The sequence below is a fragment of the Equus przewalskii genome, chromosome 3 (assembly GCF_037783145.1).
Source record: "Equus przewalskii isolate Varuska chromosome 3, EquPr2, whole genome shotgun sequence".
Taxonomy (NCBI): domain Eukaryota; kingdom Metazoa; phylum Chordata; class Mammalia; order Perissodactyla; family Equidae; genus Equus; species Equus przewalskii.
This window is the reverse complement of record NC_091833.1, coordinates 85,204,765-85,229,940: the sequence shown is the minus strand read 5'-3', so window position 1 is coordinate 85,229,940 and position 25,176 is coordinate 85,204,765. Positions and strand designations below refer to the sequence as shown.

General features: G+C 36.0%; 1 protein-coding gene across 8 annotated transcripts in view; it reads right to left on the bottom strand.

The window, feature by feature from the left end:
* The window catches only part of ATP8A1 (ATPase phospholipid transporting 8A1), a 221,078-nt gene that overhangs the window by 118,492 nt on the left and 77,410 nt on the right, over positions 1-25,176 (bottom strand). For 4 of the 8 annotated variants that reach the window (XM_070612924.1, XM_070612931.1, XM_070612929.1 and 1 more), the window contains 4 exons: positions 17,399-17,476; positions 16,322-16,410; positions 9,311-9,355; positions 1,867-1,939 (listed from right to left, as the gene is read on the bottom strand). In XM_070612924.1, coding sequence (XP_070469025.1) covers positions 1,867-1,939; positions 9,311-9,355; positions 16,322-16,410; positions 17,399-17,476 — 285 coding nt within the window. The remainder of the gene's footprint in view (positions 1-1,866; positions 1,940-9,310; positions 9,356-16,321; positions 16,411-17,398; positions 17,477-25,176) is intronic. The other 4 variants (XM_070612928.1, XM_070612932.1, XM_070612930.1 and 1 more) reach the window with 1 other exon arrangement.

Below are 25,176 nucleotides of genomic sequence, written 5' to 3'. Positions count from 1 at the left end.
TTTAAATTTTAGGCATCTGATCTTATCGTGGATCCACTGCTTTGGATTGGGGTGACGATGGCAGGGGATTCCTCTCTAACGCTTCGTCCTCCTTCTCTCCCAGAATGCCAGCCTTAACCTGATACATGTGTTACTGAATAAAAAAGAACTGATTGAACCATTCCTATGTACAATGGACTCTTACAGCCTGAGGAGGACATAAGAGTAGATCCTTTCTGCAAGGAGCTTAGAATATATAGGAGAAAAGAAGCCAGATCTTCTAAATTAAACATCTTCCTGTATGGCTCCTGATGAAGAGAAATGTCAATTAATAAAGAAAAAATATTCCACTATGCTTTTGGACTTTAAAAACAAAAAAGAATGAAGCGATTGGAAAGGTAAATCAGAATATTATTTGAAAAATCTGCGTTCAGGCTAAAACAATAGATAAAACAGACATGGTTCCTAGGATGTGAAGCTTAGACTTGCGGGGAAGACAGAACACAAATAAATACACAAGAATGATGTATTTATAGTGCAAAAAGGGCTATAAAGGAGAGAATGTGCAACTATCATGTAATGCAATTTGGGTCAGTCTGTGGTTGTTCTCAAGAGAACGTGATATTTAAGCTGATGAGGTTTCAATCTTATGAACGACTGAGCAAAGAGTCTTCCATCAAGAAGAAATCAGATATGACTGAAAAGGTCCTGAAGAAGGAAAGAAAAGAATGAAGTGTGTTTGAGAAAATAAAAGAAAGCCAGTGTGGCCTGAAGAGAAAGAAAAGGCAAGTAGCTTCAACTGAAATTAGCGACGTAAGCAGGGGCTAGATCATGTAACTTTATAAGTTAAGAAGGAAGCCAGAAAGTGGTTTTAAACCAGGAAGTGATGGGACTTCACTTTCATTTGCATCTTTCCAGTCGCCATATGCAACGGAGGGGAGTAAAAATGGAAACAAGGAGACTAGTTAGCGTGCTATTATGGTAATTCTCATGGGGGATGCTGATAGTCTGGATCAGGGAAGCGGAAGGGAGAACGAAGTGAAGACGACATTTCAGGATATATTAAGAAGTCAGTCTTGACAAGGGCTTGGTGATTCTTTATAGACCTGGCAGTGGAGGGAAAGGAGGTATCAAAAGCAACCCTTAAGTTCTTAGAAAGAGTAATTTGATAGGTGATGGTGCAATTTACTGAACCCGAGAACACATGAGGGAAGAGGTGGTCTAGTCTAGTGAATCTTGAACCTAATATTTTGTTGAAGGCTTTCTTAACAAAAAAGAACACAAAAATACCCATCAGAACACATTGCCAGGCCCCTGGCCAGCGGCACAGGTGATAAATTCATCTGTACTAGAGAGGCAGCATGTTTTAGGGTAATGATTATAAGTTCAAGTTTTGACATATGGAGATCAAAACAATTGTGAGAAAAAGTTCTGGATCTCGGAGACCATATCCCTGGATCTGATGGAATTTTAATAAGTGTCAGTAACTTCACAAGTGGAATGTTCACATTGGGTGGCAGATGTCTGAAGTTCTCATTGTATAGATTTGGTACTGGCCTATAATTCTGAGCAGGTAATTCATTTCTACAGATATTTTGGAAACTGTTAATAGTAAATTGTTTCATACAAATAGAGTTCGATAATTATTTAATATAAAACATCTTAAAAAGACAGAATATTGATTGATACTAAAACAAATTTCTAGCAATGATAAATTTATATTGGCCAAGTAAAAAGGATTCAGCAATAACAGATTTTGATAACTATTAAAAATGATCGTGAAACTAAAAAGAAAGTAATATACAAAGACATAAACATGGAAGATAATTCAGAGAAACACTCAGTTTTTATTAATTAATGAAAAGATAATGGTTTTGTGTTGCTTACATGATTATTTTGGAGGTTTTCCAGCAATGATGAATCACTAAATGTTTTTTCATCTCCAAACTGTGAGCTCTGCCTAAAGGGGAAAAGAAATGAGGCAAACCTGGTTCATTTATACAAGTCTACTGATCTATTTGTAACTTGCTTTTTAAATTAATCATTATGCCTGTAAACCCTTAATAGATTAAATGTAATTTAGTCTGCATTCCCAAATAAGACATCATAGATTCATGATTCAATCATAAATTTTTTTTTAAGCATTCTAATATGTGACAGATTTTTGCAGCACAATGAAAAATAGTATCTTATAGTTCATTTTCCTGGAGCAAAATTAAATTGTAGCCACATGAAATTTAAACAATTAATTTAAAAAATGTAATAAAACTGCTAAAATACCTGGAATTGAATTTCTTCTACTTCCAAATTTTTTTAAGCTTTTAGAATTTTGAGGACTAACAAAGTTATTATAAAAATTATTCTTTTACTTTAGCCTATGAGAAATCTTCATTGTATTAACACTACATAATTAGCATATTAAATATAAAAATATGAATAAACCGTTTACATATTTTGTCAACATCTATCACTAACAAATATCTGATATATTTATGTACATATCACATTTGTTCTGTATAATTAAGGAGAACAAATCATAAAGGTGTACGGGATTTTTTGTGTTGTGGGTACACCCAGATCAGCAAACACATTATGTATTCCATATGAAATAAACAGTCAGAATTGCCTCCTTAATCTAGTTATTATTAATCTCATGGCCATGCAATTTAATATCAAAATGTTGAGATTCAGTGGAAGAACAAGGAGCATTTCAGCAGGAATGTCAAACCCAAAAAGTATACTTTGCAATTCTCAGTGAAAATATATGCATGTAAGCTTCTGTGCATAGAAGAAAATTTCAGAATTAATTCACCGAGGAAAAAATAATGTGTCCAAAACTAAATAACTGCAATCCAGAAAGCTTTTAATCACAATTTTTACAGGTTACAAAGGGTAATATCAATGCCAATGTGTCAAATATCAAGAGTTTCACATTTTAAAGTCAGTAGCTTGAATGGAAGGAGAAATCAAGGAAGAAAAAAAGAATTAGAAGTAATTGAACATACACAATATCGCCATTGAAATATATTTTTCCCATAAACAAAGGAGGAAGTTAGAATGTTTATAATAAAATATATCTTTATTCACATGTAGTTGTTCGGTCTATTAATTCTCAAAATTACAATATAATACATCTTTATTTGCATGTAGTAGTTCAAAGTGCTCAAATTTTCCTGGGAGACAGAATAAACACATTATTATTATTATTCCTCTTCCTCTAGCTTTAAAGATGGAGGGAAAAATCCAAGACCTTTTAAATGACTTATCAGTGGGGAGACGGAAAAAATCAGCATATTTCTCCTCCAAATACTATCACTGCTTAAAAATAGTTAATTATTTGAGGTGTCATAAAATCTCCCCATTTTTCAAATGTTTTCACTGATGGTTCTTAGTTATACTTTCCTACATATTTGTTAGATAAATTGAAACGTCGAGGAATATTCACAGTAACATCTTACATGTGGAGGTCTATTTTCTTTCCAAAGAATTCCAAACTAAAAGCCTTTATAAATCTGAAGATATGCCTTAATAATCTCACCAGTAATTCTTTCATTTCATAAGTCACGGTTACCATAATTGATATAACTTTCAAATGTATTTATAAGAAATAACACTGGATAAACAATTGAAATATTTACATGGACACAGTCCACCCTCCATGCACCCTTGAAGGCTTCCACCATGGATCATGGCTAAACAAGAATGCTTCTCCCAGAAAGTGGCTTTCTTCCCAAGATCATAAAAACCATAAAAAACTCATCTGCTGATCACATAGCCCAGGTCAGATAACTCAGGCAAGGCGCTCTCATGACTCTTCTCTGAAATCTTACAAAACTTTTACTTTTAGTAAAAGTAAACAGATAAAATTAGGAAGCTCATGTCATTTCCAAATAAGAACCAACTATATTAAAAGCAAAAGTAATAGTTTAAACTGTTAGTTGACAAAACTATATGAATTTGGAAACTGCTCACAAGTAAAAATATAAGCAACATCTACATCTTGTTAAATTTTTCCATAGAAATTTTCAAGTGACACTTTGCTCACAAGGAGACAAAGAAATGATGTTTTGTAACAAGCAATAAGGCAGAGACTGTAACAGTTAAAGAAGCAAGAAAAATGAACTGTTAGCCCATGTCAGAAAACTTGCAGCTTCTTGCAGGCTGATTTAAAAGCTATGGAACATTGTAGATAATTATTTCTTGATCTTACAAAAATGAAGAATCCCCATAGCAATAAAGATTAAGAGAAAATTCAGAATGTATATGGCTTAATTAGTATTAGCTATTTTCATATATGACAGTATGGACTACCAATTTTTTTAAATTCAAAATTGGTATCAACAAGAAAGTCCTCAGAAGAAAAAAGAAAAATGTTGGATCCATACTTTTCACCTTAAACCAAATAGGTTTCCAGCTGGGAGGAACAATTTAATAGAAGTATTCCAGATATGCGAAAATTTAAGAAATAATTTAGGGGTGGGAAAGGCTTAAGTATCATACATAATTCAGAAAACAAAACAAATAGACAAATTTGATTGCCCATATAGCTAAAACATTTCGTCATAGAAAAAACTACTGCAAGCAAAGTCAAAAGCCAAAGGCAAAACTGGGAGAAAAATATTTCCAACTCATATAATAAAAATTAATTTCCATAAAATAAAAAGAACTCATGGAAATCAGTAAAAAAAAAAAAAAATCAACAATGGAGTAGAACAACAAGCAAAGGATATAAACACACAGTCCACAGAGAAGGAAATACAAGTGGCTTTAAATATAAGTTCAACCTTATCCCATAATGAGAGAAATGAAATTTAAATTTATCAATTTGGCAGAAATAAAGTTTGACAAACTCTGTGCTGTTGTGATTATGGAACAAGTTAAGTCATATATCACTGGTGAGAAGGAAAACTAGTATAACTTCCAAAAAGGGCAGTTGGGAAATTACTATCAAAATTTAAAATGCATCTATCTTTTGATCCAGTATTCTCAGTTCTAGGAAATTATGTTATCTATGTGGTACAAAATGCTGTAAGTACAAATTCATTCTTTGCAGCACATTTTTAATAGCAAAAGATAACCCAAGTTCTATCAGGGATGTTGCTTTAAAAAATTGTGGTACATCCACATAACAGGATACCATACAAAAAATGGGAAGCTTTTCATGGAATATCGACAAATCTCAAAAGAAAAGCTGATGCAGAACTTGTGTACAGTAGGCTTCACTTTTTGTAAAAACATGAAAGAAAAAAACACATGCATGTACATGTGTAGAGTAGACCTAGCAAGATACACCTGAAATTGGTTACAGCGGCTGCCCTCAGAAGCGGGGGAAATGGAGGGCTCTAAGACAGGGAGCTCTTTCCACCCTTTGAATTTATAACATGTTAATGTATTAAAAACTTAAAAAACAAGTCAGAATTAAATTAAAAATTAAAAACTGGAACAAAATCCACATCGGCCACATGAAATAAATACTCACCCTACGTATAAACTAAATGCACACATTATATACATTTCTATGCTACACACATGCACACGCGGGAAGACCACGGTGTGACTGCAAAGCACTGTTTCTTGAAAGGATCTGTACCTCCTGCTTTCGAATGGTGCTACTGGTTCCAAATCAAAATTCCTTAAAGGGAGATTTAATTTTCAGAGACGAATTTGTTATGCAGAATCAGGTCCAGTCAAGATCAAGAATTTAAGTAAGTGATTGAATTCAATAATAATATTTTTGTTAGACACTGGTTTTGACCAAAGTAATGAGATCTGCTTTCTGCAGGGCTCAAAGTATTTTTGAAGGCAATTACAAAAGAAGAATTACAAAAACATTCTGTAAAACGGCTGCATCATTGGAATAAATAAATTACCTGTCAAAGTGACTACTTTGAAGACTAACACTAATTTGGATGTGTTAGATCTCATTATTATACAGTACACCTGGAAGAAAATTTTAGTGAGCCTAGCTGCTGCAGCAGAATAATACCACTTATTCCACACATAATTATAGACCAGAATAAAATGAGAAAATAAATAAGACCAGAAAAGAGTACTATCCACTGATATAATGATAATACTAAAGACCACAGTGAAATGATTAAGCATAGAACAATTTAAGGTAATCCTTCTGGAGAATCATGCTCACTAGCATTAACTTAAAAAAAAACCATTAGAAAGAATAATGTGGAACTATATTAAACAGTTAAGAAAAACAAATATGTTATCTGGGATTTGCTTCAAAATAATAGTGGGGGGAAGGTGTAGCTGAATTGAAACTGGTCTTGAGTGCATATTACTGAAGTAAGTAGATGGGTACATCTGTCTACTTTTGTTTATGCCAGAAATTTTCCATAGCAAACACCACAACAAGAAAAAAACAGTTGTGGAAGTACATAGATTTGGAAAATAATCATATCTTAGGGCTTCATGAATGCTGAGAATAAGCAGATTTTTTTTCTCCAATTGTAGATTTTTAATGGAAAAGAATTAATCTGGAAGGTTATATGTTAGCCGATGGTACTTGGCAATAACAAGAAAACCGTGCCAATTTTGGAGTAAGTGGCTACCGGTTGGGAGATGATTTTATCTCCATAAACTATGTATATTAATATATTTAAGCAACTAGAGCTAGAGCCATCATCCAATTGTCTTCTTGTCAAGAGAGCATGTTTGAAAGGGCTACCACATTACAAGTTTGCCTTCAAGTTGACTAAATGTAAAATAATCTAAATACATTTAAGTGTTAAATATCATGTGTTTTTTTAACTTGACATTTTTGTAGTGACTATGGTTCCAGTAGGACAGTAAAGTATAATATAATACAGGTCACAGGCTTTATATATGGAATTCAGTGAACTTCACATTGAAAGGTGAAGCTGCTGACAGATAGGAATGAATTTCCAGATTCTGGATTTACACAGTCAAGATGCGGTCAGGTGCCTGGAGCACAGGATCTAACCAGGATCGTCTTTCCATCTTGGTTTCATTAGCAACATGAAATAAACTGGATGAGACCTGGGGGACGCCAAACCTATAAATGTGCAAAATTGTGCCCCCTATGCTAACTTTTCTCAACTCAGTAAAATTTCACCTGCTCTTGCTACCTTAACAAGAAAGAAAGAAAGAAAAATAAAATTACTGAAATAACAAGGATATCTTGTGCTCTAAAAGCAGATTCTCTTTAAAGTTCTTTAAAGTCTATAGGACGTAGTGGGACTAGGCTGAGTGAGGTTTTAACTCGGTCTTCCATGTTTACTGGTTGCACTCTTTAGGTCAAGTTATATATTAGCTTCTTTGCCTAAATTTCACCAGTTTCAAAATGGTCATGTCAATCATAACTCATTAAATACGTCATGAGGATTAAGTGAGACACACCAGAGCTAACACTCCCTCTGAGCTTGCTATGTCCAGACACTATTCTAAGCACTTTAAAAACAGAACTCACTTCATCTTCACAACCTCCCTGTGATGTCTACGTTCTACCAGATGAGGACAGGCAGGTAGAGAGATTACGTAACTTGTCCAAGGGCACCAGTAGGATCAGGGTGTGAACCTGGGTGTCAGAATCCAAAGTCTGCATCATGGCCGTTGCACAGGACCCAGGGCATAACAGAAGCTCAAGAGTATCTATATTCCTTCATCTTTTCAGGCCTACAGGTAACCATTTGATAGATGGTGAATCCAAGCATATATTTAAAATAAAGCTCACTTTATTACAAAGGTGGCAAAATCCTTCCCTAGTGTTTTATTGTTTTTAAATTAAATCATTAACATCTAAGTTTCTAAGCAACTGCAGGTGGAAATGTACAAGCAATTTCTGAAAAAGCTGGAATTTTTTGTTTGGAGTTACCTGGTTTAGAATGCCAAATATCAAATTTTCCAAAAGGGTGTTTCACAAAAAGAACTTATTAAATTAGATAAAAGATCCTCTTTTTCCAACAGTGATAAAAGTCATGAAACCTCCATCAGAAGTAGAATATTTTAAATGACCTGACTAAACAAACAATAATTTTTAACATTTCCATTCAACATTAATAAAAATATGGTAAAGGTAACTTCCTTAAGAATAAATGAGTTATCTTAGAAAAATGTATATTAATTCTATACTAATGGACAGGGTTTAAAATTAATAGAGCTATGCTAATATTAGAGAAAAGCAACAAATGAGAAGATATAGTCAAAATTTTAACTACATTCTCAAAGGTTTAAATAAAAGGGAATATTTATGCCATTAAAGGTGAATTATCCACCAACAGTAAGACGCTTTGGCACATTTAAAAAATACTAAAAATTATTCAGTTGTGTGTAGGTGTTGAAATGTATGACACGCCAAGCAACGACCTTTAACGTGATGACTCATCAGTTATCACATGAACCAAACAGCTGCCTCTGGCATTAACCTAGGTGTTATGAGGTTTACTGCAAACTGTTTCTGAGTCTACACTTTACTGAAACAAAATTCAAGTTGAAAAATATCAAATGATGTTCCTGGATTTCCATGCATATTGGAAATGTGGCTTAATCATAAAACACATGTGTAATCTGAAAATAAAAACATGACCACGTAGAAAACCACAATATTTTCAACAGTTACCAGCATTAAAAGAAACTGTTTTTGGAAATTTCATTGGCCAGTAAATCATGATGAACTATGGAAATATCAAAATAAACTTAGACTATTCTAAATGAAAATGTAAATCCATGGAAGCGGGGATTTTAAGGCAACACAAACAAAAAACCCAAAAACTTATTGAAATTAAACCTATAAAATGCCATCTTTAACAATTCTAAAATTAATTATGTTTCAGTTAACTCTTGTCCTTGGTAGCATAGTCTTCCAAAATTTGTCCCAGACATTTCATTAAAAAAAGTTCATTTCCTAGTCGCCAAGCAGATTTAGTAAACTAGTTGAAAAGGAAATTTCCACTCCTTGGTGTTTCAGCAGCATTCTGCTAGCGCTGTAGAGTACGTTCGTAGTGGCAGAAGGTGGCAGTGCTGAGCTAAAAAACATAAAGCTTCTGGAGCTGCAATTGAAATCCTAAGTAATCCACGGCCCAGGGACTCCGAGTTGATCATTACAGACTTTATTATGGGTATGTAACATAAAACTCTAATAAGCCTAACCTTTAAACTAAATGTTTTAAAATGACTAAAGGTGATTCAACACGAAATCATGGGTAGTCATGGTTTTCAAGAAATACTTACTTTATAGCATTGTCACCCTACCTGACCAGTAATGCTTTTGTCAAAAGTAATGAAGTGTGTCTAACAAAACAATAACATGCAAACCTTTTAAAGGAATCAGTGAGACAGAAAGATCCATGCAGCTTACCATTCATCAGGAGAGCAGCCATAATCCTCAGGTTCAGGGACATGGCTTCAGAAAGCAAGAGGAGGGACAGAAAGAGAGGAAAAAATAATCACAGAAAGGCTGGAAACATAAAAACATGAATAAGGGAAGTACTGAAAGACAGATCTCAAAAAAGTTAAGAAAATGAACTTTTAGTTGCTTATGAAAGAATGGCAGTTAGTACAGTGAGTAGAACATGGCTATGGTAACTAAGCAGGTTTACGAAGTTTGTTCTATAACTAGATAGTCCACTTGCCTCTTTGCCATGAAATTTACTGATTTTTATGCACAGAATTCAGTATTCAGTATGAAATATTTGAACTTAGCAGTTGAAATACAAGCTAAAGCCAACATAAAATTAATCACATATTGTATACTCAGAATAAAGTATTTTAATGAAAAAAACATGCCATTACCCAGGAACGAACTGTCACACTGATAAACTTTGCCAAATACATTTTAGAGGTAAATCTCACTACCATGAGGTGATGGTTCTTTAAGCAGATATACTAAAGTAAAAGTTAATTACATTTCTATAATTAAACGGAACCAAATTTTAAAAGATTGACTGATATTCCAAACTTTTCACTTAAATATACATCAGTCACTAAACCATTTATCTCAAACAGAAAACACAGTTGTCAACACTTTAATTTCATCCATTAGCTCATTTGAGCACTAGGAAAGTTTGATTGACGTGTAGCTTTCATTTCAACCAGCCAGTCATGTATTAATCAGTACCCATAATACATGACAGAGATTTTATTTATTTATATATTTATGTATTAAATTTTCCTTGTTAATTGTTCAATTTTTTCCAGCTTTATTAAGATATAATTGACATATAACATTGTGTAAGTTTAAGGTGTACAGTGTGGTGATCTGATGCATGTATATATTATAAAACGATCACCACCACAGTGTTAGCTACCACCTTCATCCCATCACATAATTACCATTTCTTTTTTTTGTGATGAGAACATTTAAGATCATTCTCTCAGCAGCTAGAGCAGATTTTCTTATCTCCCATTTCTTTCATTATATACAACCATTCAATATTTTTCCTTTAAATTAAATATATTAGATATAGGTAGATTTTTAAAATATGTGGAACTCAGTACAAACGTAAAATCATTGTTATTTTTGAGAAATACACAATAAACCTCATTGGGATCCTTTCACTTCCTAAGTGTCCACCTCACTCTCTTTACCCTTCCAGCAAACTGGCCGTGACACGGGTCTCACCATTCCAAGCCTCCTCTTCCAGCTCCAAAGCATTAAACTGCCTCCAGTGCAGTACCCACTATCTTCACTCCAATCACCACAGAAGCAGTGGTTTTTCCTGACTATTCTCTCTCCTACCAAAGGAATTTTGTAGATGCTTGAGAGGAAGGGCTAACCACGCCTCTTGTGGGCTGGACTCCCAGAAAAGGTGATGGCCTACTGCAAAGCTCTGCGGAAACTGGCTGCAGCCCAGTGCTTAAAGCAATTACTCCTGATCAACCTCAAGGTTTGGACTCCAGCCTCCAGACTGTACCAGGGGAAGGCCTGGTGCTACCCAAGCAAAAACACTGCCAAGGTTCTGCCACATTGCACTGGTATTATACAGCACCCCCGATCTCACACCAGGAGAGGGGCCAGTGCTCCTCAAGTCATGCAGCTTAAAAGTCGCGGAGCTCAAGGCTCAAGGTCCCTCTCCCCAGGTCTGGTCCAGCCTTGGCAGACACTGAGTGTTACTCAGAATGTGATGAGCAGCAGACAATCCAAACACCTGCTCTTGATCCTGTCTGCATCAGCTTCCCTGAGATGGCTGTTCTAGCAGCTCCGGTGTGTATGCGCTTCCTGGTTATTTGCCTTCGTTTGCAAATCCCTGCAGTTACATCTGCCTGGTAAATGCTTCACTTAAATTCATCCTTAGATCTCAGCTCACATATCATTTTTTCAGGGGGCAGTCCCCGACCTCCCTGCTTAGATCTGTGGGGGACTGGAATTGGCCACCCCAAGACATCTCTCTTTGGCATGAGGATTATTTTGGGTTGGTTACTTTTAAAAACTGCAGACAGGAAAGAAACTCTGAAAAGTAGAATTTACTTACCCTTTGTAAAAGACATTTACATTTGTAAAGGAAATCTCCATCTGTAAAGGTGTCTCCCTCTCTGTACCAGGAAGAAGGGGGGATAACCTTATCTCTAGAAAGTCATTAATGTGGAAGGCAAGGACTCAAGTCTGCATAATTACCTGACTCTTGTTTATTGTGCTTGTGTGGTAATCTCCCATGATCGACTCTCCCCACCCCCAACATCCTCCTTTGCCTTTAGTTGAAGACGATTTTTAAGATGGTGGCTTCAGCCATTTTGGCGAATTGCTCAGTTTGCCTGAGCCTCTCCCATGTATACATGTTACAAAGCTTTGTTTAATTTTCTCCTGTTATTTTGTCTCATGTGAATTTAATTTGTTTTCCGGCCAGAAGGACCCAGAGCAGGTAGAGGAAATGTCTTCCTCCGCTACAGATCAAATCCCTGATAACAGACTCAATAGACCTTTGTACTGTGTCAGGATTTTACACTTGTCTGTATGATTACTTAACTAACAACCATTAACCCTCAATTAGACTATAAACTTTAGGAGGGCGGGAACCATGTGAACTTTTGCTGATCATAACATCCCCATCGTTTAACAAAGTGCCAAATACAGAGAAGGAGATAAACATTTGTTGAGGTATATGAATGAACAAATGAATGGTGTTTTACCAGCTTTAACCATCAGTCATGGTGAGCAGTAAGATAAATTTGTTGGTTATAATCTCCCTTGGAGCTAAGTATTATAATTATTGTGAAGTTTCTCATGGTGAATCTCTTCTTGGTGTTAAAGAAGCAGCTCATACTTTCAGTAAGCATACTGCTAAATAAAATATTGTCAAGTAAAGCTACTCACATCGGTATTCATATATAAACAAAGACTGCTTTTTTTTTTTTTTGAGGAACATTAGCCCTGAGCTAACATCTGTACCTATCTTCCTCTATTTTTTTCATATGTGGGATGCCTGCCAGAGTTTGGCTTGGTCCGCGCCTGGGATCCGAACCTGTGAATCCCAGGCCCACAGAAGCGGAGCATGCGAAATTAACTGCTAGGCTACTGGGCCAGCCCCCAAAGATTGCTTTTAAGAACATTAATTTTTCACTTAAAGGGAAAATGTCATTGAAATGCTTTTAATACTGATTAAGTGACTTGCTCCCACAAAAAGTAGTTTAGTTTGCTTAACAGAATTTTTTTAAATCTTAGCGATTGTATCATGTTAAGCTTTGCCCAGCTCATCAGTTCATTCTAATAGTAAGGTCTGAATTATCAACAAAGATGGCACTTAGGATTTTAGCCCAGAAAGAATATCCGCTGTATTGAGAATCTTTGCCACTGAACATAAAAGCCTTCTTACCTATTTCTGGTATTTAAGGAACAGTGATAAAACTGACTTATTTCCTATAGGAAGCACTTTGTTGAAATGTTAAACAGTGGAATTTCTAGTTTGTAGTTAAGTTAGATTTACAAATGACATCACAACTCATTTATATCTAACTAAAGACAATGATCAAATGAAACAATCTATACATTTAAGCATGGTGGCATCTCTGATTCAATGTTGATCTCTGCAAAACAATCAGCATCAGCACATGTGCACAAATCTTTTTATTTCGTTGCCCCTCATGAATCTGATTTGGGGCAATGATTATGTGAAATGAGAGGAAACTTACCAAGACTAAATTTTGAAGCATTGTTTTAAGTGTTCAATATTATCTTCTTACAAACCTATGGAATACACACAACTAGGCAAAGATTGTACTATCAAGAGACTCCAAGTCTTGCCTTTCTGTTAAAAGTCATTAGAACTCACCTTTGACTCTATCTAGGGTAAAACTAGGTTTTACCTTACTTCTTAAAAAATGGTGAAGAAGCATTAGCTCTGAAATCGTAACCCCAAAGGCATTTGTTAGAACATGAAAGTTTGTGTTCTTCTCCTTTGTTTTGCTACATCCTGGGGGGATAAACACCATGCTTTTTTCTGTGGGAGGTGGAAGTGCATGTACTTAATAGTTCCCCTTAATAAACAAGTGTCAACATTGCTGTGGGGCAAAGGGGATAGTAAAAGTATGTTATTTCCCTGTCTGGGTTCTTACAAACCAAGAGTGCCCAGAGGAAATTCCCAAAGAAAGGTGGCTGACAGTAATTACTTTTTCCTGCAGAGTCTGGCGGAATTAAGTTGCAGTGGTGTGTCTGCTATTGCGAACATCTGAACAGTCTGAAGTCTCATGGTTTGTCCAAAGCCTTCATATATCAACAGCTCTCTACAACGCTGACATTCCAATTGTCCATCAGGATGTGTGTGTGGCAGAGGGAGTGCTGATAAAAACTCAACCAGGGTTAAGGATCCTAAAAGCACATACACAGCCAGTACATGATTGATTATTGGAAGCAGCTTAACAACTAGCTTCACTCAGCAAGGATTCTGGTCTTCTCGAAAACATGATACATCATCCAAAGAAGAAACATATTTCTGTTTATATAGTTAAACTTTGCAAGCAAAGGAATGCCTGCTTTTTACTTCTTAACATGTTAACATTTTATGTCTGGAAAAGAACCTTAGAGATTATCTGGTTTTACCACCCTCATTTTAAAGGATTTGGAATATTTGAAAGGAATTGTCTAGGGTCACATGGTGAATTAGTGACAAAGCTAGGACTAGAACTTATGCCTTATGACTGCACCTCAATATTAAGAAATGTTAGTTTCCCAAGAGGAAATCTGTTTCACTGGAAACTTTATCTAAATGATGACAACACTTGACTCTTAATTCTACTTTAATATTAACCAGTCTCAAACCCACTCCAGCAGAATACAGTTGTTAATGACAACATCATCAATAGATAGGAGAAGAATACTGCCTGGAAGTGTTTAAGGACTTTTATTCCAAGAACAGGAAGAAAAACCTGATAAAGTGTACAGATCACTCTAAAAAATAAGATTTATGAATGCACAATTTGCGTAAGAACAAACATCACCATAAATCTCTCAGCAAGTATAATACAACAAACTCTAGAATAACAACAGGACTTTCCTTCTCTGAGATAGTTACGGGTGGAACACATAAGTATAAGATGTCAAAAAGTGTGCTGACCCTCTCCTGCTCCAGCAGCTAATCAAAATACCAGCCGCCTGCAGCAATGGGGGGAGGGGCGAGGAGAGCCTCTTTTGTCTATGGAGATTAGGAGATCTTTAGATAAAGAGGAAAGATACAAAATGGCATCCAGCTCTGGAAACACTAAGCATCCTTCTTAAATTAACAGCCTGTCTTTTCAGTGTGAAAAAGCCATTCAATTGAATGTCTTTTTAGCTTCATTTACCCACACAGTTTGAAGTCATTTTTAGTCACACTCTTTGCTAACCCAAAGTACAAAGATATCTGCCTGCATCTATTTCTCCTAGTAGACTCTGCATATAGAAGTAAACATACGATTCTAGAATTTTTTACCAAATGGTTGTTTATTTATAACTCTAAGGCATTTTCAAAATTCAATATACTATTTTTATACTAGCTTAGTGCTTGGAGACAGAGTGTGAGTGGGGAAGAGTGGGTACAAGCCAGAAAACCCAAAAGCAAGTGTCCCTGCTTGTACGGTGTAGGGGAACAGTATTTGCAACCTCAAGATGTATCTCCGGCACGAGGATTATTTTGGGCTGATTATTTTTAAAAAACTGCAGACATGGGAGAAGCTCTGAAAACCAAGTTGAAGTTACCCTTTGTAAGAAACATTTACATTTGTAAGGGAAATCTCCATTTGTAAAGGTGTCTCCCTCTTTGCACCAGGAGGAGGGGGATGACCTTATCTCTAGAAACTAGTATCAATGCAGAAGGCAAGGACTTGAATCTGCATAATAGCCTTATTCTTCTTTACTGTGCTCTTTCTGATAATCTCCTATAACTGACTCTCCCCACCCCCAACATCCTCCTTTGTCTTTAGCTGAAATAGTATTTAAGGTGGCAGCTTTCACCATTCTGGCGAGTTACTCCATTTTTCTGGTTTCTCCCATGTATACATGTTATAAAGCTTTGTTTGGTTTTCTCCTGTCATTCTGTCTTATGTCAATTTAATTCTTAGACCAGCCAGAAGGACCTAGAGGGAATAGAATTGAGGGTAGAAGAACTGTCTTCCTCTCCTACAATGGTTAAGAGACTGATATTTACCAGTCTCACTTGTAGAAAAGGGGTTTGGAAAATTTGATAAATATGCCAATGTCAATCAATCAGGAGGTGTTTCACCTTTTGATCATGTCTTCTTAGGATATGTAAAAATTAATTTTCTCACATTACCCTATAAAATATTTTTAAAAAAAGGATTTTGAACAGTTTAGGCAAACATACTTGGAAGTAAGAAATAAACGGGTGCTCAAGCAGCACATTCTAAAGGAATTAAGAGCCTGATAAAAGTTTTTGATGATATTCACTATCCCCCATATTTAAGAGTTTCGTATCCCTTCCTCCTTCCATTGTCAGATATTTAGATTGCTCTGTGATTGCAAAGAGGAGAAATGATAAAAGAAAAAAACAAATCAAAGGGCTAACTATCAGAAACAATCATATTTTAACTTGAAAACTGCCAAGGACAGACTGCATGTTCTTACCACATGCAAGCTGCACTCTAACTTTATGGCAACATAGAGAGAAGCATACATGTACTTTATTACCAGAGTCAGACAGAGACCTTCAGCAACTCTAAACACTGAAATATTATTGGGCAGAGCCCCCACCTCATAGGTAATTCCAAATGAAAAACAATACCAAACTATAAAAGACAAAATGTATATGGATACTGAAATTAAAACAGTTGCTTTCTCAATTAAAAAAAACACAACTCCCGTAATAAGAATTCCCAAAATGTATCAAATTGTTAGCACTAACTAAATGTGTATTTCATATTCTAATTAAAGGGTAAAACTCACCCATAAGCAACTCCAGCTATGGTGCACTTCTTAAATTGCATTACATTGCATGTCAGAGTACCAGTTTTGTCAGAAAATATGTATTTTACCTAAAAAAAGTTTAAAATTTCTTATTAAAATTTCAGGTCTTTTTAAGCCAGTCTTTTAAAGATGGGGAAAAAAAACAGTCCTACATTATTCTATTTATCAATTTTGTTGCATTATAGGGACACAATGAATACTATTGACTTACTACTTTCTGTACAATCATTAAGGAATATGTTCAATTGTATTTTTTTAGTATTTTAGCAATGAATCATTTAATATATGAACACTGTCAAGACTATCAAGATGTTAGAAAAACTACAGTCATATAGAAATTTGTCTTTATATGGTCTGAATTTCCACTAGAAAGTGCCACTCCTACTGCTTAACATTTATAGAGCACTAAAACATCTATTAGCATTTCTCAACATAACAAACAATTATGGAATTGGTGATAGCTTAGCTTAAAATTAACTTTACACCACATCTGAGTTGGTAAGAAAAAGGATAATTCTGGCCTAAATACTATTTGAAAAGTAAGAGTTAGCAGAGGGCAACACTACAAAAAAAACAACCACCATACTTTCTCAGCTAGTATGTATAAATGGATTACAAATATACACATAAGTGTAAATATAGCATGAACTATAAATCTAAAATTCCTGCATGACTGCTATAATACTTTGACTTACACAACTTCACCAATCAACTTTAACTTTTCCTTCCTTTCTGGTCAAAAGCTATTAATGATTCTAATGTTGGGAGTTTATCACTCAAAAAGAGCCAACACTTTATATACTAATCAGATTATATACTGAAGGACATCCCTCAGTGCAATACCTTAATCTGAGAGCAAACTATGCTTTAAATAAAGTTTTAAAACTTCATTTACTAAAAATGAAAATTGATAGTTATGTACTAATGTGTATTTATACCAATTACTCAAAAAATGGAAAATTAGGAGCTGTCAATTCACCTGAAATTGTCACATACTGCAGAAATTACACCAAATCTGACTTGTAATTCAACATATCAACAAGAAATTTAGTTTACCTGCCCAAGTTCCTCATTCAGATTAGATGTTCGAGCCATAGCAGCAGTGTCTGTGGGTTCATAATGCATGTCAAGATCCTTTTTAAAAAAAATAAAAGACATCATTGATTACAACTGGTAATAAGAGCTTGAGTGAAATTTTACTTAACTGGGGAGCTATAAATGAAATTACTCTCATCTCTTGCCATTCTTATGCCATTTCAGTTGATTACCCTGAAAAGTATTCAACACAGAATATATAATATCATATTTCACAGTAAAGGCAGTATGGTAGTTAAAACATGTCTCTAGAATCAGGCAATCTTGCTTTATTATCATTCCACCATATCCTAGATATGTGACCTATTATAAGGATTAAATAAGACAATGTGTAAAGTGCTTCCTACTGTGTCTGACACAATGTCAGTGCTTAATGCGAACTAAAATAACAGCCATTAAACATTGTTCAAATAATTAAGACTTTAAACCTCTGGAAAAATCATCTAAGTGGTTCTATCTTGTACTTTCTTGGCCAAGTTTCTTACACTTTATATACTTGAAAGCAAAACGAGTGCATGTCTCAAAACCCAAACAAAAATGTATAGTTCCTGTACCAATTTGTACTCACTTTGTACCCAGAAACTATGAGATTTGACTATTAATCCTATAAAAATTAATATTTCCTATGGTGGAACATTTTATCGACAAGAGTGGAAAGCAGAATTTGCCATGCCAAAATGTGTCTTTGATTTGAGATTATTTTGGGCAGATTACTTTTAAGACAGGAAAGACTCAGGAAGAAACTGTGAACTTCTAACTGCCTAAAAGAATTTGAGACAGGAAGGATATCAGCAACATGGCAGAGTGAACTGTTTGCTTTTTCTCTCCCCCTTCTGAACCACAACTAAATGTACATTCAATGATCAATGGAGGAAGCCCACATAGCACAACAGGACACCTGAGAGATGCATGCAGCTATACACTGGAAGGTGGATGGACTGGTCCCCCGGGAAGCGGCAGAGATAGGTGAGCATACCTGGAGCCCTGTGCACCCACACAAATGCTTTCCAGTCTGGCGCCAAAGCACCCCAAAAGTGGGAACACGCCCCTGGGTGACTGTAGGAGGAGACAGTGGTAACCTTTGCTGGTGATCACTCTCGCTCACCCAGTGGGAATGGGGTGTCCACCATGCCCCTGCAGTGCCTAGAAGTGGCTCCAGCTTGGGTCCCAGCAAGGAAGCCCTGCCTGTCAAGGCACAGTGGCACCATGGACCACGAGCAAATCACACAGTGGGCCAGGCACTCCCCAGGCCCCTAGAGAGCACACATAGGGCTGCTGAGCCCTGAAAGAGGGAACGTGTGCTGGATAGCTGTGGGGAGAGTCGTGGCAAGCTTGAGCCTGGCGGGGATGGGGAACTCATTGTGCCCCGGAAGCACCTAGGAGTGGTCCTAGCCCGGGTCCCAGTGAGGAAGTCCTCCCTGCCAAGCACAGCCCACACAAGTGCCTCAACACACCCCAGGCTGGGGCAAGTACCCATAATACACCCACAGCCTCCAGTAGACAGGGTGGGGCCAGAAAGTCTGCTTCTGCTTCCCCCTAGGGGTAACAGGTGGAATCTGCATCCACAAGAGCACTGACAAAAGGTTAGCTTGTAAAGCACCATGAGAAACAGCAGCAACAATTCAGACTAGAAGGAAAATGACAATTCTCCAGAAACCAACCCTGAAGACACAGGAATTTATAACCTAAATGACAGAGAATTCAAAATAGCCATCACAAGGAAACTCAACGATCTACAAGAAAATACAAAAAGACAATTCAAGGAGCTCAGCAATAAAATGATTCTCTTCACCAAACAGATTGAAACTATAAAAAAAAATCAAGCAGCAATTCTGGACATGATAAACACAATTAATGAAATAAAAAATAATCCAGAATCATTAAGAAATAGAAATGATCTTATGGAGGAAAGAATTAGTCTTCCTGAGCATAAAAATGTAGAAATTCTACAGGTGGAGGAGGAGACAGAAATATGGAAGAGACAAAACAAAATACAGATACCCTGAATGCTCCAGTGGACATCATAGAGGAGCAAATCAGCATAATCAAAGATAGACATGTTGAAATGCTCCAGACAGAGGAGAGAGAACTAAAACTAAAAAGAAATGAAAAAGGTCTCTGAGAAATATCCAACTCAATGAGGAAATGCAATATAAGAATTACAGGTATTAGAGAAGGTGAAGAGAAGGAGAATGGAGCATGTTCAAAGAAATAATAGCAGAGAATTCCGCAAATCTAGGGAAAGAGAGGGAAATATGTGTGGAAGAATCTTCCAGATCGCCTAGATTTGTCAATCTAAAAAGACCTACTGCAAGACATATAGTAGTAAAACTGACAAAAATGAATGACATAGAAAGAGTACTCAGGGCAGCAAGGCAGAAGAAAATAACCTACAAAGGAATTCCTATCAGGCTTTCAGCAGATTTCTCTGCAGAAACCTCACAAGTTAGGAGAGAAGCAATGACATATTCAAAACTTTAAAAGACAAGAATCTTCACCCAAGAATACTCTATCCAGCAAAAATATCCTTCAGATATGAGGGAGAAATTAAATCTTTCCCAGACAAACAAAAGCTAAGGGACCTCGTAGCCACAAGACACCCCATACAAGAAATCCTCAAGAAAGCCCTCATACCTGAAAAAAGAAAAAAGAGAGAAAGGGGTCACAAAACACAGACTAAGGAGATAAATAGTTAGAATCAGAATAGGATAGCAAATATTCAGCTATAGCATTAGGCTAAAGGGAAGGAAAACACCAAAAGCAAAGACAATCTTGTCACTTTAACCACAAACTCACAACACAAGCTGGAATAAGATATGAGAAAAACAACATGGGAGGGGAGGAGGAAAGGGACTGAATCGGTTTAGGAAGTAAGAGGCCATCAGAAAATGGACTATCTTACACATAAGATTCTGACTACAAACTTCAGGGTAGCCACTAAACTAAAAAACTAAAAAGCAGAAGAGAGACACAAAAGATAAATAAGGAAAAAACAAAGAAACATATCGTAAAAAAACTACATAATTCAATGGGTAGACCAAAACATACAGGACAAGAAACAAAGGAAATGCAGGAAAATTGGAAAATGAGTGATATAATGACAGCATTAAGCCCTCACACATCAATAATCACCCTAAACATAAATGGATTGAATTCTCCAATAAAAAGACACAGAGTGGCAAGATGGATTAAAGAACAAGATGCAACAATGTGCTGCCTCCAGGAAACACATCTCAGCCCCAATGACAAACACAGGGTCAGAGTGAAGGGGTGGAAGATGATACTCCAAGCTAATGGAAAACAAAAGAAAGCAGGGGTCAATACTTATTAGACTTCAAGATAAGGCATGTAAAGAGAAACAAAGAGGGGCAGTATATAATGATCAAAGGGACAGTCCATCAAGAAGAAATAACACTTATAAATATCTATGCACCCAACACAGGAGCACCAAAGTTCATAAAACAACTATTAAGAAACCTAAAAGGAGAAATTAAAAATAACAGAATAATAGTAGAGGACCTCAACACCCCACTCACATCAATGGATAGATCATACAGACCGAAAATCAACAAGGAAACAGTGGAATTAAATGGAAAGCTAAACCAGTTGGAATTAATAGACATATATAGAACACTCCATCCAAAAACAGCAGAATACACATTGTTCTCAAGTGTGCATGGAGCATTCTCAAGGACAGACCACATGTTGGGAAATAAAGCAAGCCTGTATAAATTAAAAAAATTGAAATAATAACAAGCATCTTTTCTGATCATAATGCTATAAAGCTAGAAATTAATTACAAGAAAAAAGCTGAGAAAAGGACAAAGATGTGGAGACTAAACAACACGCTATTGAACAAGCAATGGCTCATTGAAGAAATTAAAGGAAAAATCAAAAACTATCTGGAGACAAATGAAAATGATAACATACCATAGCAACTCATATGGGATGCAGCAAAAGCCATGTTAAGAGGCAAATTCATCTCAATACTGGCACACCTTAACAAATAAAAAAAACCCCAAATAAGCAATCTCAGATTACATCTAACTGAATTAGCAAAATAAGAACAAACAAAGCCCAAAGTCAGCAGAAGGAGAAAATAATAAAATTCAGAAATTAATGCTATTGGAACAAAAAAGGCAGTAGAAAGGACCAATGAAACAAAGAGCTGGTTCTTTGAGAAGATAAATATAATTGATAAACCCCTAGCCAGACTTACAAAGAAAAAAAGGGAGAAGCTCAAATAAACAAAATCAGAAATGAAAGAGGAGAAATAATAACAGACTGCACAGAAATACAGTGGATTATAAGAGAATACTACAAAAAACCACATGCCAACAAAATGGATAACCTAGAGGAAATAGATAAATTCTTAGACTCTTACAACTTCCCAAAGCTGAGTCAAGAAGAAACAGACAATCTGAACAGACAAATCACAAGGAAAGAGATTGAAACAGCAATCAAAAGCACCCCAAAGAAGAAAACCCCAGGACCAGATGGCTTTCCTGGGGAATTCTACCAAACTTTCAGAGAAGATTTAATACCTATCCTTCTCAAGCTATTCCAAAAAATTAGGGAGGATGGAATACTTCCTAACACATTCGAGAGGGCCAATATCAATCTGATATCAAGGCCTGACAACGACAACACAAAAAAAGGAGAACTACAGGCCAAGATTGCTGATGAACATAGATGCAAAAATCCTCAACAAAATTTTGGCAACCCGAATACATCAGCAATACATCAAAAAGATCATACATCATGATCAAGTGGGATTCATACCAGGGACACAGGGAGGGTTCAACATCCACGAATCAATCAATGTGATACACCACATCAACAAATTGAGGAATAAAAGCCACATGATCATCTCAATAGATGCAGAGAAAGCATTTGACAAGATCCAACAGTCATTTATGATAAAAACTCTGAACAAAACGGGGATAGAAGGAAATTACCTCAACATAATAAAGGCCATATATGACAATCCCACAGCCAACATCATACTCAATGGGCAAAAACTGAGCACCATCCCCCTGAGAAAAGGAGCAAGACTAGGGTGCCCACTATCACCACTCTTATTCAACACAATACTGGAGGTTTTGGCCAGGGCAATTAGGCAAGCAAAAGGAATAAAAGGAATTCAAATAGGGAGTGAAGAAGTGAAACTCTTGCTGTTTGCAGATGACATGATCTTATTCATAGAAAACTCCCAAAAATCCATATGAAAACTATTAATAGAAATAATTAACAACTACAGTAAAGTTGCAGGGTACAGAATCAACTTACAAAAATCAGTTGCTTTTCTATACTCCAATAACGAACTTACAGAAAGAGAACTCAAGAATACAATTCCATTTGCAATTGCAACTAAAAGAATAAAGTACCTAGGAATAAATTTAATCAAGGAGGTGAAGGACTTATACAATGAAAACTGTAAGACATTACTGAGAGAAATTGATGATGACATAAAGAGATGGAAAGAGATTCCTTGCTCGTGGATTGGAAGAATAAACATAGTTAAAATGTCCATACTACCCAAAGCAATCTACAGATTCAATGCAATCCCAATCAGAATCCTAATGACATTCTTCACGGTAATAGAGCAAAGAATACTAAAACTCACATGGGGCAATTAAAGACCCCAAATCGCTAAGGCAATCCTGAGAAAAAAGAAGAAAGCTGGAGGCATCACAATCCCTGACTTCAAAATGTACTACAAAGCCATAATGATCAAAACAGCATGGTACTGGTACAAAAACAGGCACACTGATCAATGGAATAGAACTGAAAGCCCAGAAATAAAACCACACATCTACGGACAGCTAATCTTCGACAAAGGTGCCAAGAACATACAATAGAGAAAAGATAGTCTCTTCAATAAATGGTGTTGGGAAAATTGGACAGCCACATGCAAAAGAATGAAGGTAGACCACTATCTCATGCCATACACAAAATTAAACTCAAAAAGGATCAAAGACTTGAAGATACGTCCTGAAACTATAAAACTTCTGGAAGATAGTATCAGTAGCACACTCTTTGACATTGAACTAAAAAGGATCTTTTCAAATACCATGTCCTCTCAGACAAGGGAAACAAAAGAAAAAATAAACAAGTGGGAATTCATCAGACTAAAGAGCTTCTGCAAGGCAAAAGAAACTAGGATCAAAACAAAGAGACAACCCACCAAATGGGAAAAAGCATTTGTAAATCATATATCTAACAAGAGGTTAATCTCCATAATATATAAGGTACTCACACAGCTGAACAATAAAAAAACAAACAGCGTGATCAAAAAATGGGCAGAGGAGATGCACAGACATTTTTCTAAAAAAGATATACAGATGGCCAATAAACACATGAAAAGATGTTCAACATCACTAGTCATCAGGGAAATGCAAACCAAAACTACACTTACACCTTACAAAGATACCACCTTATGCCTGTTAAAATGGCTATAATCACTAAGACTAAAAATAACAAATGTTGGAGAGGGTTTGGAGAGAAGGGAACCCTCATACACTGCTGGTGGGAATGCAAACTGGTGCAGCCACTATGGAAAACAGTACAGAGATTCCCCAAAAAACTAAAAATAGAACTACTATATGACCCAGCTATCCCACTACTGGGTATCGATCCAAAGAACTTGAAATCAACAATCCAAAGTAACATATGCACCCCTATGTTCATTGCAGCACTATTTACAATTGCCAAGACATTGAAGCAACCCAAGTGCTCATCAACCGATGATTGGATAAAGAAGATGTGGTAAATATATACAATGGAATCCTACTCAGCCAGAAAAAAACAGAAATTCATCCCATTTGCAACATCATGGAAGGACCTAGAGGGAATTATGCTAAGTGAAATAACCCAGTCTGAGAAAGATAAACACCAGATGATTTCACTCATATGTGTAATATAAACAAAGACATGGACAAAGAAAACAGTTCAGTCTTTACCAGGGGAAGGAGGATGGGAGGGGGGCACGGGGGGTGAAGGGGAGCACTTATGTGGTGACAGTCAAGAAATAATGTGCAACTGAAATCTCGCATAGATGTAAAATATTATGAACTAAATTTAAAAAATTGATAAAAAATAAAACCAAAAAACAAGACCCCAAAATATGCTGCCTCCAGAAAATGCATCTCAGCTCCAAAGACAAACATAGGCTTAGAGTGAAGGGATCGAGTACAATACTCCAAGCTAATGGTCAACAAAAGTAGGTGTTGTCATAATTTTATCAGATAAGGCAGACTTAAAGTTAAAAAAGACAATGAGAGACAAAGAGGGGCAGTATATAATGAAAAAAGGGACATTCCACCAAGAGGACATAACACTTATTAATATATATGCACCTAACACAGGGGCACCAAAGTACATAAAGCAATTATTAACAGACCTAAAGGGAGAAATTAACAGGAAGACAATAATAGTAGGGGACCTCAATACCCCACTCACACCAATGGATAGATCATCCAGACAGACAGTCAATAGGGAAATAGTAGATTTAAATGAAACATTTGATCAGATGGACTTAATAGATATATATAGAACATTCCATCCGAAAACAGCAGAATATACATTCTTCTCAAGTGCACATGGATCATTCTCAAAGATAGACCATATGTTGAGTAACAAGGCAAGCCTCAATAAACTTAAGAAGATTGAAATCATCTCAACCATCTTTTCTGAGCACAATGCTATGAAGCTAGAAATCAACCACAAGAAAAAAACTT